This window comes from Lathamus discolor, chromosome 4 (genome assembly GCF_037157495.1).
Source record: "Lathamus discolor isolate bLatDis1 chromosome 4, bLatDis1.hap1, whole genome shotgun sequence".
Lineage (NCBI taxonomy): Eukaryota > Metazoa > Chordata > Aves > Psittaciformes > Psittacidae > Lathamus > Lathamus discolor.
In genome coordinates, this window is record NC_088887.1 from 8,873,641 (window position 1) to 8,886,626 (window position 12,986).

General features: G+C 54.7%; 2 protein-coding genes across 3 annotated transcripts; both read right to left on the minus strand.

The window, feature by feature from the left end:
• Nucleotides 1–3,597: 3,597 nt before the first annotated feature.
• GAPDH (glyceraldehyde-3-phosphate dehydrogenase) lies at nt 3,598–7,712 on the minus strand. The gene is given in 13 exon segments (XM_065676291.1): nt 3,598–3,900; nt 4,233–4,330; nt 4,476–4,559; nt 4,764–4,842; nt 4,973–5,124; nt 5,269–5,350; nt 5,449–5,564; nt 5,740–5,830; nt 5,916–6,022; nt 6,244–6,343; nt 6,931–6,974; nt 7,496–7,516; nt 7,518–7,712. Coding segments are annotated over 13 exon segments (1,224 nt in total). The 5' UTR covers nt 7,698–7,712; the 3' UTR covers nt 3,598–3,830.
• Nucleotides 7,713–9,341: 1,629 nt separating this feature from the next.
• LOC136013048 (C-type natriuretic peptide 2-like) lies at nt 9,342–11,556 on the minus strand. Of its 2 annotated transcripts, XM_065676297.1 has the most exons (3): nt 11,458–11,556; nt 9,693–9,984; nt 9,342–9,465 (listed from the first exon to the last, which is right to left on the minus strand). In XM_065676297.1, exons 1-2 carry the CDS (start codon nt 11,554–11,556, stop codon nt 9,712–9,714), a joined length of 372 nt encoding a protein of 123 aa, XP_065532369.1. In that variant the 3' UTR covers nt 9,342–9,465; nt 9,693–9,711. The 2 variants fall into 2 exon arrangements, with proteins under 2 accessions (XP_065532369.1, XP_065532368.1); XM_065676296.1 differs by lacking the exon at nt 9,342–9,465 and having other exon boundaries at nt 9,634–9,984.
• Between the last annotated feature and the right edge of the window lie 1,430 nt (nt 11,557–12,986).

A 12,986-nucleotide genomic window follows, 5' to 3' on the forward strand; every position in this document is an offset into this window, starting at 1 on the left:
CATACTACCTTTTCTATTTGTCCCAGTTTCCTAAAACGTCTGCCTTTTTTTTGGCTCTTAAAGTGTAATTTTCTACTATTTATGAGTTTTTCTTCTATATTCGTTTGACTAGAGCTTTTTGACAGCTGCCTTTTCAAATCTTATGCAGAATAACCCAGTACTGCTGTTCCTTCTAGGAACATTTAATTGAGAATAACTCCCTCAAGAAGATGACGTTTCTATAGTAAGATAATATTAAGTTAGCTGTCCCGTAGTAAGGAATTACATTCAGCTCAGAAGAGTAACACATTATTTGCCCAAAGGTGGGTGGCTTGTTTTTGATGAAGTGCTGTGAGTCCTGCCAGTGCCCACAGGGGTGTTTGAGTACCCCGAGTTTAAGTCATGAACCTGCATTTTGCAAATGGCATCTGATACAAAGGAGCTTGGAACGTCATCAAGATGTTTTCCTTATGCGACTGTGCAATATATTCCTTGTGTCACAGTCTGTCCTACCAGAGACCTATATCTCCCCTTCCTTGCACAGGTCATGTCAGCTGCTTTGCTCAAAGACTCCTTTAATTCAGAAGTGGACAGAGTATGTTTTAAATGTCCAAGACTTCTTTTGCTGTCCTTCTACAGTCGCCATTTTGTTACATTTTGATGTGATTTTCACTACGTGGCATCTTAATGCTGAAGTTTCATGCTGGCATCTTGAGAAGGTGGTCTGAGGCCAACTAGCTGTTTCTTGGGGGAGCAATGCATGTATGGTAGTGTGTAAAAATGCCAATGGACTATAATGTATCTAAACATTCAAAGGTACTATAAAAGGGAATGTTCCTGTAACACCACTGCTGATTGCTGCAGCATCACTTGAATTTCCTCTGCCTTATAAAAAACAGAAAACAAAAGGTGCAGCTTACCACCCCTAGAAATGGCTGGCTGCCCATCGGAGACATCGTCCCTTGGGTCAGCCAGAGAGCTTTGTGTCAGCACAGCCCTGCAAAGGCTTGAACCCATCTTGCAGGCACATCCCTCTCCTCTTCCAGGGGCCAAGCACCAGCACAGTGGTCCCTGATGCCTGGCCTATGGAAGAAGGGCTTTTGGCCGGGATCTGTGTCTCTGTACCTTCCCCTTGCAAGGTGTTCATAAACCAGGATTGACTCTGGCTTGTCACAGCTGCTCCTGAAGCCAGTTGGTCCGAGCAGGGTGGCACAATTGCTTTTAGTTCCTTTGCTGAGCAAGAGCCTCTTTATGTCTGCCTGAGTGCCAGCCTTCCCTCACCAAGCATTTCTACCAGTTTTCCTTAGAAATGCTTTCAGAACAAGCCTAGAGCTCCCCTACTTAGGAGAAAACTCTTCTCCAGCGATAAGCAGCTGCCACAGCAGGTCTCCCATCTTTACCCAATGCCATCTGCAGTCATAGAGCTCAGCTTTTCAAATTAACAAAGAGAAGATTTTTAGGCCAGGACTGCACATTCTTGGTCAGTCTGGCCACTGAGCTAGCTTTTCCATCTGTCCAGAGGGGCCTTGCTGTGGTGCCATCTGCAGGCACAATGTCTGGATGTAAAATAAGGAGTTAAGGGAAGAGCTCTGCTTTTTTAGGAGCTTGCATGAGAGAGGAAACCAAGCTCTCCAGGCAGTCCAAGGCTGCCTGACTTGTTTGCCACGATTGCCCTGTTTCAATACAAGAGTAACCGTGATTCCTGGCTCACCTCACATCGGTACCCTATCGCTTTTCCAAGAATTTCAAGCAAGACTGTAAACCAGCTGAAATAGTATTTTAAAAGCAAATTGAACCTTTATCTGAGACCTTCCCAGAAACTGCTGGTTTGAGAGCACGTATTCTTCCTCCAACCCCCCGGGCTGTATGAATTTGCTCATTCCCACAGCAATTTGATCTCAAGTTCAATAGGGTTGTTGCTGAATAACAAGAGTTCTTTGCTTTAAGTGATTTTCTAGGCAGCCTTATCTTGCTTAGGAAACAAACACAAGGCTTTTTCGAGGAAGAGCGTGGCTCATTGAAATGCTCCTACTTTAAACCCAGTTCAAAATATCTTTGTTATACGTGGGAAAACAGGCAGCCTCCCAACAAGGTGTTTAGTAGCCTCTGCACCTCCAGATTACCAAGCAAGGCGCTCCTTGGCATGCACACAAGTATGCAGGCAGCAGCACACAGCACATCCATTCAAAGCACCCAAGCGCAGCAATCTAGGACAGGATGGGACCAACCCAAGACTCATTTGTAAGCCTAGGAGGGCTGCAGGTTACACCTCTCCCCAGCAGAAACTGAATTCCACTGGAAAGGCTGCATCCAGTTAGCCCCAGCATCAGGCAGCTCCCATTTAAGTCCAGAGTTACCTAAAGCTCCTGCAGGGCCACTTACAGAGCAAGCTAGGTATTACTGCTGATCTAGGGCTAGCAAGCTGCTCAGAGCCCCAGCTCCTATAGAGAGACAGGCTATTCAACCTTTTCCTCTTTGCAAAGCAGCTTTGAGTCATTGCCCTGTAGTCCAGTAAACATGTAATTTTTATGCAGCCCAGCCGATGGGAGATAAGCAGCTCTGGGAAACTATGTCCAACATCGCCTCATCCTGACAGTTTAAGTCCTCCAGCTTAAGTCTTTGCTCCAGGGTCTAAAGCAGTTGGGGTCCAGACAACAGCTCCAACCCTGCCTGCCAGGGAGAGGACAACACATCACAGCCGAGACAGTAAACTGAGCTGCTAAAAATGGAGCACATGGTTTTATGCAGCACATCACTTATCTACCCCTAGTGCCCAGAGAAGGCTCAGCCTCTGCCCAGCAGCATTCATGCTTCCTGGGGAAGGTTACATAGTCCCTGTCAAAGGGCTGACACTCACCTTGCAGAGATTTGCTGCTCAGAAGCTTAACTGCAACTGCCCCTCCTTACGCATAGAATTAAGCCAGAATTAAGACCAGCTACCACCATGGTAACACTGGCTGCCGACACGTCCCTAGGCAGCCATTTCCTCTAGGACAAGCTGATTCATTTGAAGAGGTAAAAGCAAATGAACGATCCTGCTTCTAGGATTTCTGCAAAAGCAGAGGGAAGGAAAAGAAGTAATTGCTGCTTCTTGTGCCCCTTTGCCAAACCAAATGCAAAAAAAAGTTACCTGCTCAGCACTTCATTCTGCATACATGGCTCAGACAAGCAAATCCGGAGCCAGATGGAGAGCTGCCTTTCATTCTGCCACACAGCAGCCTGGTGAGCACAGCACTGCACCACACCTTATTTTGGCTGAGGGGCAGAAATCTTGCTCTCACATCTGGCAGAGGTAGCTCCACCAGTCTGCATACCACAGCTCTGCTCTCTGCAGCAGCCCAGCACTCAAGGCTGTTAGGTGCTTGGCTGCTCTTTTCAAGTCAGGCAGCCCAGGTTGTGCTATGCCTATGCATGATCTAAGCTGTCCAAAGCAAATCTTAAGGCATTTCCTTGTCTCTGTTGCCTGTATTTACCACAGCATCCATGCAGCACTGCTTCAAAGGAGCTGGCCCAGCCTCTGCAGCCAGGCTGGGAGAGCTCCTCTTAAAGCAAGCATGTAAAATTTGCTCATTGAACACCCTCAACTCCCACTTTCTCCCATTTTCCACAGACAAGGCATTTCAGATGGTGATCACTTTTATTGATGTAAGGTGGTACACAAACAGATCAGTTTCTATCAGCCTCTCCACCTCCCCCAGGCTCTGGGAGAAGTTGGAGGAGTGGGGGAGACAAGGGAACAGAACTGGCCTCTCACTGCAGGATGCAGAGCTAAGCGGTGGTGAAGAAGGGCAGGGGCTCCAATGCAGGAGAATCCTGCTTCCCTAGGCAGCAGGGGGGCTTGTGTGTTCGGCTCACTCCTTGGATTCCATGTGGACCATCAAGTCCACAACACGGTTGCTGTATCCATACTCATTATCATACCTGGGGACAAACAGAAGTGCTGTCAGGACTGACACATTTCTTGAATGCCTTCTTCCTCCACTCCATCCTACACAACTGAATCAGGCAATTTCCCATCCACTTCCAGGAAAGTTAGCCTTAGGCACCCCTTCCATGCTCCAGTAGGCAAGAGCAGTATATTTTTGGATAACAAGCAATCTCACTCCAGTGTTACACACTGGAGCCACCCTCCTCAGCCTGGGTCTTGTGCATCCATCACCATCCAGCAGTGATGAACAGAACACAAGCCTGTGACTTGTCTGTGCCAGCCCCTATCCCCCAGTTTCCCCATACCACCCCCAGGCTTTGCCTACCAGGAAACCAGCTTGACGAAATGGTCATTCAGTGCAATGCCAGCACCCGCATCAAAGGTGGAGGAATGGCTGTCACCATTGAAGTCACAGGAGACAACCTGCAACAGAGGGAAATTGTAATACATATTGTTATCCACAGCCAGAAGCAGAAGTTACCAAACCAGGATCCCAGCAAGGCTGGCGCCATCAGAAAAATGATGTAACCACCAGTAACCACAGGACAAAATATGAAGGATTACTTACCTGGTCCTCTGTGTATGCCAGGATGCCCTTCAGGGGCCCTTCAGCAGCAGCCTTCACTACCCTCTTAATGTCATCATACTTAGCCTGGAAATAGACAAATTTAAGCTGGTCAGATCCCAACTCACAAAAAATGTCCACCAGAGGTAGTAAGGAGACTACATGGTAGCACCATGCCAGGTGCTGTTTTCACAAAGATCACATTTTACGGACAAGATGGATGCAGAGAGGGCAGAGTTTAGAAGAAGCAGGGGCAGCTCAGGTTTTCAGAGCCTTGTCCACATCACTTACTGGTTTTTCCAGACGGCAGGTCAGGTCCACAACAGAGACATTGGGGGTTGGCACACGGAAAGCCATTCCGGTAAGTTTCCTGTGAGAGACACAAGTCAGCAGGGAATAGCAGCCAGCACACCTCTGCCAGCCCTCCATGCTGCTAGGAATGGTTCAGAGCTGGCCAGGCACTGCCTGCCTCCTCCCGACACCCAGGGGACAACACTCACCCATTGAGCTCAGGGATGACTTTTCCCACAGCCTTAGCAGCCCCAGTAGATGCTGGGATAATGTTCTGGGCAGCACCTCTGCCATCCCTCCACAGCTTCCCAGAGGGCCCATCCACTGTCTTCTGTGTGGCTGTGATGGCATGGACAGTGGTCTGGGAAGAAAGCAAGGAATAAGAACACAGGCAACAGTCTCCAGAAAAAGCATCCAAGTGACACAGGGAGTACAGATGCTTTCCCTTTCATGTGAAGGGACCTGTGGATAACACACTCTTCTCAGCAGCAAGCTTCAGACCTACCATAAGACCCTCCACGATGCCGAAGTTGTCATGGATGACCTTGGCCAAGGGCGCCAGGCAGTTAGTAGTGCAAGAGGCATTGCTGGGTTGGAGAGAAAAAAAAGCACATCAGCTAGAGACAACACATCTACAGAGGCAACATAAGACCCCAGGCCAAAGAGCATCTTCCTTCCTCCTTACCTGACAATTTTCAGAGATTTGTCATACTTTTCATGGTTGACACCCATCACAAACATGGGAGCATCAGCAGAGGGGGCAGAGATGATAACACGCTTAGCACCACCCTTCAGGTGAGCCTGGAAGAAAAAACAAAGAGAAGATTAGGTAATTCAGAATACCTCCAACAGCTCACTTCTACCAGACAACCTCTCCTCCCTCCCAGCCCCATTTTGAGCAACTCTGTACAGTGATGCATCCCACAGGCAGAAACAGCAGTATCCCTTCTTCTGTGTGCTACTGTGATGTACTTACCCCAGCCTTCTCCATAGTGGTGAAGACACCAGTAGACTCCACAACATATTCAGCACCAGCATCTGCCCACTTGATGTTGCTGGGGTCACGCCTGAGGAGTGACAAAACTGTCAGAGCTGCTCTGCATGATACCTGCTTTCACCCTCCAGGGGGGCAAGAGGGAGAGAGATACTTACTCCTGGAAGATGGTGATGGCATTCCCGTTAATCACAAGCTTCCCATTCTCAGCCTTGACAGTGCCCCGGAAGTGACCATGAGTAGAGTCATATTTGAACATGTAAACCTAGCAAGGAGAGAGGGAGGAAAAGTCAGGCACCCTAGCTGCCATCTCAGCTTCCCACCTCCACAGTGACCTTGTGTAACCACTGTGCCGCACTTGGCTGCGCTGAACGTCCCAGCTCTGTGTCCTCTACCTCACAGCCGGTTTTCCCAGGAAGCTACTAGAACAGAGCCAGAGGAGCCCTACTCAGAAAGGCCCAGAGGGGGCACTGCAAAGCAACTCACCATGTAGTTCAGATCAATGAAGGGATCGTTAATGGCCACCACTTGGACTTTGCCAGAGAGAACGGCAGCCCGGGTGACCAGGCGGCCGATGCGGCCAAATCTGGGGAGAGACAAACACGGATGAGAGAGAGCAACAGGGAACCTGCCGGGCTGGGCATGACCCACTGCCTTCCCACAGCATGATCCGCTCTTCCCTGCCCTGCAGGTCAGCAGGGAGGCAGGCAGCTGTGTCCAAAGGCCGATGCACCTCGGTTAAAGATTAAGAGCAACCCCCGCACCAAAAAGGTCAAGCGCTAAATTTACTGAGGGCCCCGGGGATCCGGTTACTCCTCAGGCCAGGGGGATAAGGCACACTCCCGGGGCCACCACCGACACACGATCCACCGGACGACCTTTCTGCAGGAGGCTGAAGCCCTCCGGTGGGGTGCAGGGACCCCCGGGGGGGCGGGGGGGGAGATCGGGCCAGGCGGGCAGCGGCTGCGCTTCCGGGGTGAGTCACCCCAAACCCGTATGGAAGTGACTCAGCAGCCGCTGCACCCCAGCCCCTCCGTGCAGCACGGGGGGCCATAACGGGTACCGGCTATGCCCACCCCAAATCCACACCCCCCCCCCGCGCCCTTGAGCCGACCTTGCCCCCCCCACACCGCCCGGCGCCTCCCGGTGCCACAGCTCGGCCCTGGCACTCACCCGTTGACTCCGACTTTCACCATCTTCGCCTCTTCGGGATGTTCCTACGGGCACAAACCACCGGTGAGGAGCGCGGATGGGGCGGGAGGGAACCGGTCACCACCCCCAGCACCAGCGCCTCGCCTCCCCCGGGCACCGTTAACGCCTCTCCGTTAACGGGTGGGTTGTGGATGTGGATGTGCGTGTGTGCACGCGCCCAGAACCCGCCCCCCCTCGTTCTCTTCCCCTTCCCCCATCTCAGGCGGCCTATGTATGCCCCCCCCCTCCTCCCCGCCTCCCCCCCCCCTCAGGCGGCCCGTTCCCCCCCAGCCAGCCCGCATCCATCTTGGGGCACTCCGCTCCGCGCCGCCTTTGTGCCCGCGGCCACGCGGTCCCGCTCCGCGCCGGGGGGCTGCTGCAGCCGCTCCGTCCATCCCCACGCCCCGCCACGGCACTGGCCCCCGGTGGGGTGATGCTGTTGGGCTCCCACCACCGCCTCCCTCCTCCCCATCGCATTTCCCCCTTCCCCCCCCCCCCCAAATCCAGGCACACCCCCTCCGCTGCCCCCCGCACCCCACCCCATTACCTGCTGCCTCCAAGCCGCCCCAGCGCGCAGTGAGAAGGTGGCGCAGCGCCGCTCCGCCGCCCTTTATACCCGCGCACAGGAAGGGCTGGGGCCCGCCCCGTCGGGCCGGCGCCGAATGGGAACGCAGGGGCCGGGCTGGGCTACGTGCGCCCGCGCTGCGGGTGCGGCTGCCGCGGTCCCCCCCTAATCCCCCCTGCCTCATCGGTCCCCATTCCCCCCCCCCCGTCAGTAACAAAGGCCTCAGGCCGGGCCGTGTGGGGTCCACAGTGGTCCCCGTGGGGTGGGGGTTGCACTGCCACCAGTGGTGATGGTGATGGTGATAAGATACCCTGGTGCCGGAGAAAGCTGGGTCCTGTCCCTGCCGTGGGGAGATGTCCCCAGGGCGGGGAAGGGCGGCTGGGCCACTGTTTGGGGCAGCGCGAAGGGCTCCCCGGTGATGGCCCGTGAGGGGCTGCCTCCTCGGGACTCCCCGCTGCTAGCACCCCGAGGCACGGCATGCACTGCTGTCACCTGGTAACAAAGGAGAGGCACCCCCAGTCCCCCGGCTGCAGCCTGCGCCCCAGCATGGCGGTGGGGGGCAAAGGGGCTATAGAGTTGCTGGAGGCTCCCCGAGGAAGCAGCGGCTCCGCAGGGATCCCACATTCCCCCAGCACCGCGAGGCAGCAGGAGCTGGCTGAGAGAGCTCTCTCAGGCTGGGGACCCCGCGCCACCTTTGGGCTCCTCAGGTGAGCTCAGCCATGCGGGATGTGAATGGGTCTGCCGGGCGGCCTCTCCCCCGGCAGGCCCCGCGCCGCAGCGTGCACACCATCTCAATGAGGCACTGCGGCACTGCTGCTGCCCGCGGGACGTGACGGCGGAAATCCTGCCCGCCTGCCGCCTCGGCCCGCCTCTGCTGCCTGCCGCTGCGAAGGAAGCGCTCCCTGAATGGCTGCCGCTGCTGCACACCTTGCAGCACCCCCCCCCCCCACTTCCCCGTGCTGGGGTCTCTCCCTGAGCCGTGCCAGTGGCTTGGTGTGGGGCTTGGGCAGCCCAGGCGCGATGGGATGAACGTGCATTAGGCACAAGGCTCAGAGCATGGCCAGAATCCTCCATCCCATGGGGAGAGGGTCCCGGCGGAAGGTGGGGTGCAGACCCGGGCTGGCAGGGGATGGTGGAAGCAGACCTATCCCCCTGGCTCCTCCGCTCAGCAGGGCTTTGAGGATGACGAGGAAAAAGCGGAGTGGGGGAGCCATGCAGATAGCAGGGTGGGGGGCAAGAGGGGTCACACAGCTCGAACGTAACCCAACTCTTATATAGCACGGCTATTCCCGGTGCTGCCGAGGGGCTTGTGGCTAAGTTTAGACTCAGCTGATGTTACAACCTTTTCTTAAAGGCCAGGGGATGATGGCTAGTGCGGTACACCAGTGGGGCAGGAGGGGTGCCAAGGTTTGTGGTGCCCCAGCCGCGGTGCACTGAGGGGCTGGCACGGCTCTTGAGGACAGCTTCTGCACAAACAGGAGGCCCCAGTGTTTGCTCGGCAAACACCGCAGCCCCGGGGGGCAGAGTGCGGCTGGGATGAGCCAACGCGGCCCTGCTGCCCGAGCACACGGTCGATATGTCACCCCCCCCGCTCTGCCGTGGCACTGCAACTGCGCGTGCCGCCCGGCCCACCCGGAATGGCGGCGTGCACCCAACATGGCCCCACGCGTGGGGGCCCTGCCGCTGCTGCCAGCCCTGCACCCGCACATGGGCCCCCGGCCTGCGGGCAGCCGTGGCCTCACGCAGCGGTGCTGCTGATGAGCGTGGATGCAGAGGTTAATACAGCTCTGTTTAATGAGCAAGAGCCCTCGGGCACGGAGAGGAGGGAGGAAGCAGCCGTGGAACCGGGCAGCTTCTCCTCATGGCGCTGCCGCTCTCCTTCAGGGCAGATGCTAGCGGGCTGTGCTGGTTTCCATGGCGGTGCTGCCTGTGGGTGCCTGGGTCTCCTCGGGCTGTGGAGAAGCGGGGCTGGTGAGCCGCCCAGCGGCGTGCGGCTGCCTGCTCCCGCTCCCGGCCACGGGAGCGCAGGGGGTCTCTGTCCTAGCCTTTGCCCCGGCTGCAGGCAAGAGGTGGCCCCGCAGCCACCTCTCGCTCCTGTGCTCCCCAGCACCCGTGCTCTCCAGTCTCCCCTTACTTCTCCCTACCCACTTATTCAATCCCTCACTGCTGGCCCGCTCACCTCAGAGCCCCCTCCAAGGCTAACACCCCAAACCACTGAAGGTCCCAATCCGGTCCAGTTTCAACCCAAAGCAACCCCTGGGCACGGCCTTCCAGGCCCAATCTCGAGGCAGTGCCCACTTGCGACTGGCGAGGGTCTTGCGCCAGAGAGAGGGACGGGCAGCTCTAGCCCCAGACGGGAGGAAGGGGAGCGTGGAGGAGAGCAACTGAGGGCCGAAACTGGACCCCTCCTTCGTGTCCTCTTCAGCCGGTGTGGACTCGGGCTCCAGGGGCAGCAACTGGGAAAGGAGCATCTGGGATAAACAGAGAGGAGAGGGGGGTGAGGGCAGAGTTGCCTGTGCTCCTGGCAAAAAGCCTTGTACCCCCTTGTGCCGCACTGCACGCACCTTCACAGCATGTGCAGGACGCTAAATGGTGCCCGCACACAGGCGCTGTGCCTGTGACACTGCATCCAGACGCAGGGAAGGGCTAGACCAGCAGCTCTTGCTGTCTGGAATGATTCTGCTGGCCAAAAGAGCAGCCAGCCAGCTGCTGTGAGCCTCTGCCTGCGTGCAGGTTGTCCTGCTCTTGTGTGTGTCCCCAACACTCAGAGGGTAACAGGCTTCAGTCCTTGCTCTTTCTGTTGATGCTGAGCACCTCTGTGTGCTCAGGCTGCTATGTGGCATTTCCTTGTATCCAGAGGGCTGGTGTGGAGGACAGACCTGCCCCAAATTCCTGCTGCTAAAGATGGGGGGGAGGCAGGAGAAGAGCAGGTGGGAGGGAAGGGGACTCTACATCTTTTGGGAATCCTCTAGGTTATCTGTGCTGGTGGACGCCTGCTGACTGTACACCCCCAGCATTGCTGACAGCCCCCGGCTGTAGGGAGGCAAGGGTTGGGAGGTGCATTTGGCGCAGTGGAGGCATGGCATGGCCGCCCAGGGAAGCAGCCTGCGGTAGCCATTCCACATCTGTCCCTCACGTGGGTGCTGAGCTAAGGCTGAAGATGCCTTTCGTGCGGCTCTTTTCGGTAGTGAGTTAATTGAAGCGGACACTGGCATTGTGAGCGAGGAGTGAAAGCGGTGAGTCATAGCAGGATCTGTCTTGTGATTTTACCTCACCTCCTAACTACTTCCCTGTAGCTTTCCCAGCGTGACCTGAAGGCTAGGTGTTGGGGCTCAAGATTACGGTTTGGGTAAGAGGGAGCCGGTTAAATTCAAAAGATGAAAGTGTTATTGCTGTAATTGCTGAGGATAAGAGATTTACCCCAAAGAAGCCCTTAGATGGCATCCTGAGGGAGGAAGGGGGCTCTTGGTCTTAAAGAGGGGCTGTTGGGGGGTAGTACAGAGCTTAGGAGTGAAAATCCTGGCCTAACAGGATGTATTTTCCCTCTGAAACCTCAGAATCAGGCACTGAACGTAATGAGGGGCACGGCTATAATTTCTAGTGGCTGCTGACACAAGGTGGAGTTAGACAGGACCAGACTATGGTTAAAAGCCTCTGCAGGCAACATGGGGAGTTCCGCAGGCAGCCAGCCCCAGACCAGAGAGCACTAAAATGCTTTTGTCTGCCAGCTGCCTTGTAATGCTGGTGCCACTTAAGAGCTGGGTTATAAAGATACCGTCATTCTAGAGCTGAGGCTGTTGGGATGAAGGGGACGGAACAATGAGAACAGACAGCAGCTTCTGATAGCTGGAATTCGGGACCGCCATTCCATGTTCAAACATGACCTCCCCAAACTGCCCCTCCACTCCTGAAACCTCCCTCAGCTCTCTCCCAGTCCCTCCTACCTGTAGCCTCTGTCCTGATAAGGACACAGTCTGAACGCTGGCAGAGAGCAGAACTAAGAGGAGTAAAAGCGAGCAAGGCCACGAGTGGAACCCCAGCATCTTCTCCTTATCCCAAGGCTTGTGGGAGGTGAGGCAGGACCTGCAGCATCTGTGTCAGATGCAGTCCCTTGCCCCTCTTTGCCTTTATAGCTTTGGTTCTGGCAGGCGCCTGGCCCCCAGCTCTCCGCTGAACCACCCCCCGGAGCTCCTTAACCTTTCAGCCCTTTTGTCCAGGGTGATATATTTCAGGGTGAGCTCAGCAAGACCCCTTCATTTAAAGAAAAAAGACACAAAGCTGTTTACTGAGTGTCTGGAAAGACGAATGTGAGTTGAGCTGCTGCTGGCCAGGACCTGGAGGTATCTGTCAGGGTCAGGAACAGGGTGACATTTTTAAACATATCCCAAAGGAGGATATTGAAGGCTGCATTGTATAATGATAGCGAACACGCTCTTTCTAGTGAGAACGCTGTTAATGCTATTTCTCTAATCAGCCTGAGCAACCACTACAATGGTCGGCACGTTGCTGACTGCAAAGAGCTGACACAAATTCAGCTCCGTGACAATAAAGGCTTTAATTTTTAATACTTTTATCTCGGTGAGCTGGTTGGCCTGGGAGTGAAGAGCTCTTTCTGCAGAAGGTGTGTGAATTCCAGCACTAACTCTATGGGATTTGTAGTGGTGATGGGAGCATGGCTCTAAGTACTAGCGGGCATGTAACTTGCAGGCTGGCTGTCCTGAGTCACCATCTGGAGGGCTGGGCTGAGTTTCCAGAGGAACCAGGACAAGAAAAGAGCTCGTTGAGGCTCAGCTTGCACTTTCTCAAGCCCAGGCGCACAATGGAAGCAGGACAGCAAGGAGCAGATTCCTACCTCCTAAATCTTCTGGCCATTAGTTCCCCCCGCCTTTGTTTACCTCTCCCATTTTACTGTAGTTTCTCACCAGCTGAACAAGGCAATGAGGTCACTGTTTGGAGATCAGGGTGCAAAAGTCAGCCTGGGTATGAAGACAGAAACTAATCAGGAAAGTTTGTCAGGGGAGCAGAATGGGGAGACTGTACCCCAGAACAGGGTTAGGAGTGGGTGTGCTGGGTGAGTTTAATAACACCTTACACTTCCCTTTCTTCAGTATTGTTGCACAAAACAATTGGGACGAAATTTGACAGGCAGTGTTCTGCTGCCTGCTTTTGTGGAAATTATTATTTAAGGGAATAATATAATAACAAAAAAGTCTTTTGCAGAGATAACAAAAATCACAGTTCAGATATTTGCCATCTTTCTTTCCCTCCTCCCCTCCCAGCATCTTGCATTTATAGATGCAGATTTCTTCCCTGCCCAAGGAGCCCAAAAGTTTTAGGAACTGTTTTTCGTCCAGTCTATGAAAAGTGAGTGTGTGATTTCAGTCTGGAATATTGATGCTGGATGCAGGAGAGACTTCGCATAAGTGGGGGCATCCAAGTATGTTGGCTCCACTTGATACCTGTGACCCTCCTG

What these genes read in the sequence shown, in the direction of transcription:
- LOC136013048 (XM_065676297.1), bottom strand. Translation starts at nt 11,556, where the DNA reads ATGCTGGGGTTCCACTCGTGGCCTTGCTCGCTTTTACTCCTCTTAGTT. An exon ending in TATCAGGACAGAGGCTACAG is followed by an intron (nt 9,985 to 11,457) that starts GTAGGAGGGACT and finishes TGTTTATCCCAG; the next exon opens with ATGCTCCTTTCCCAGTTGCT.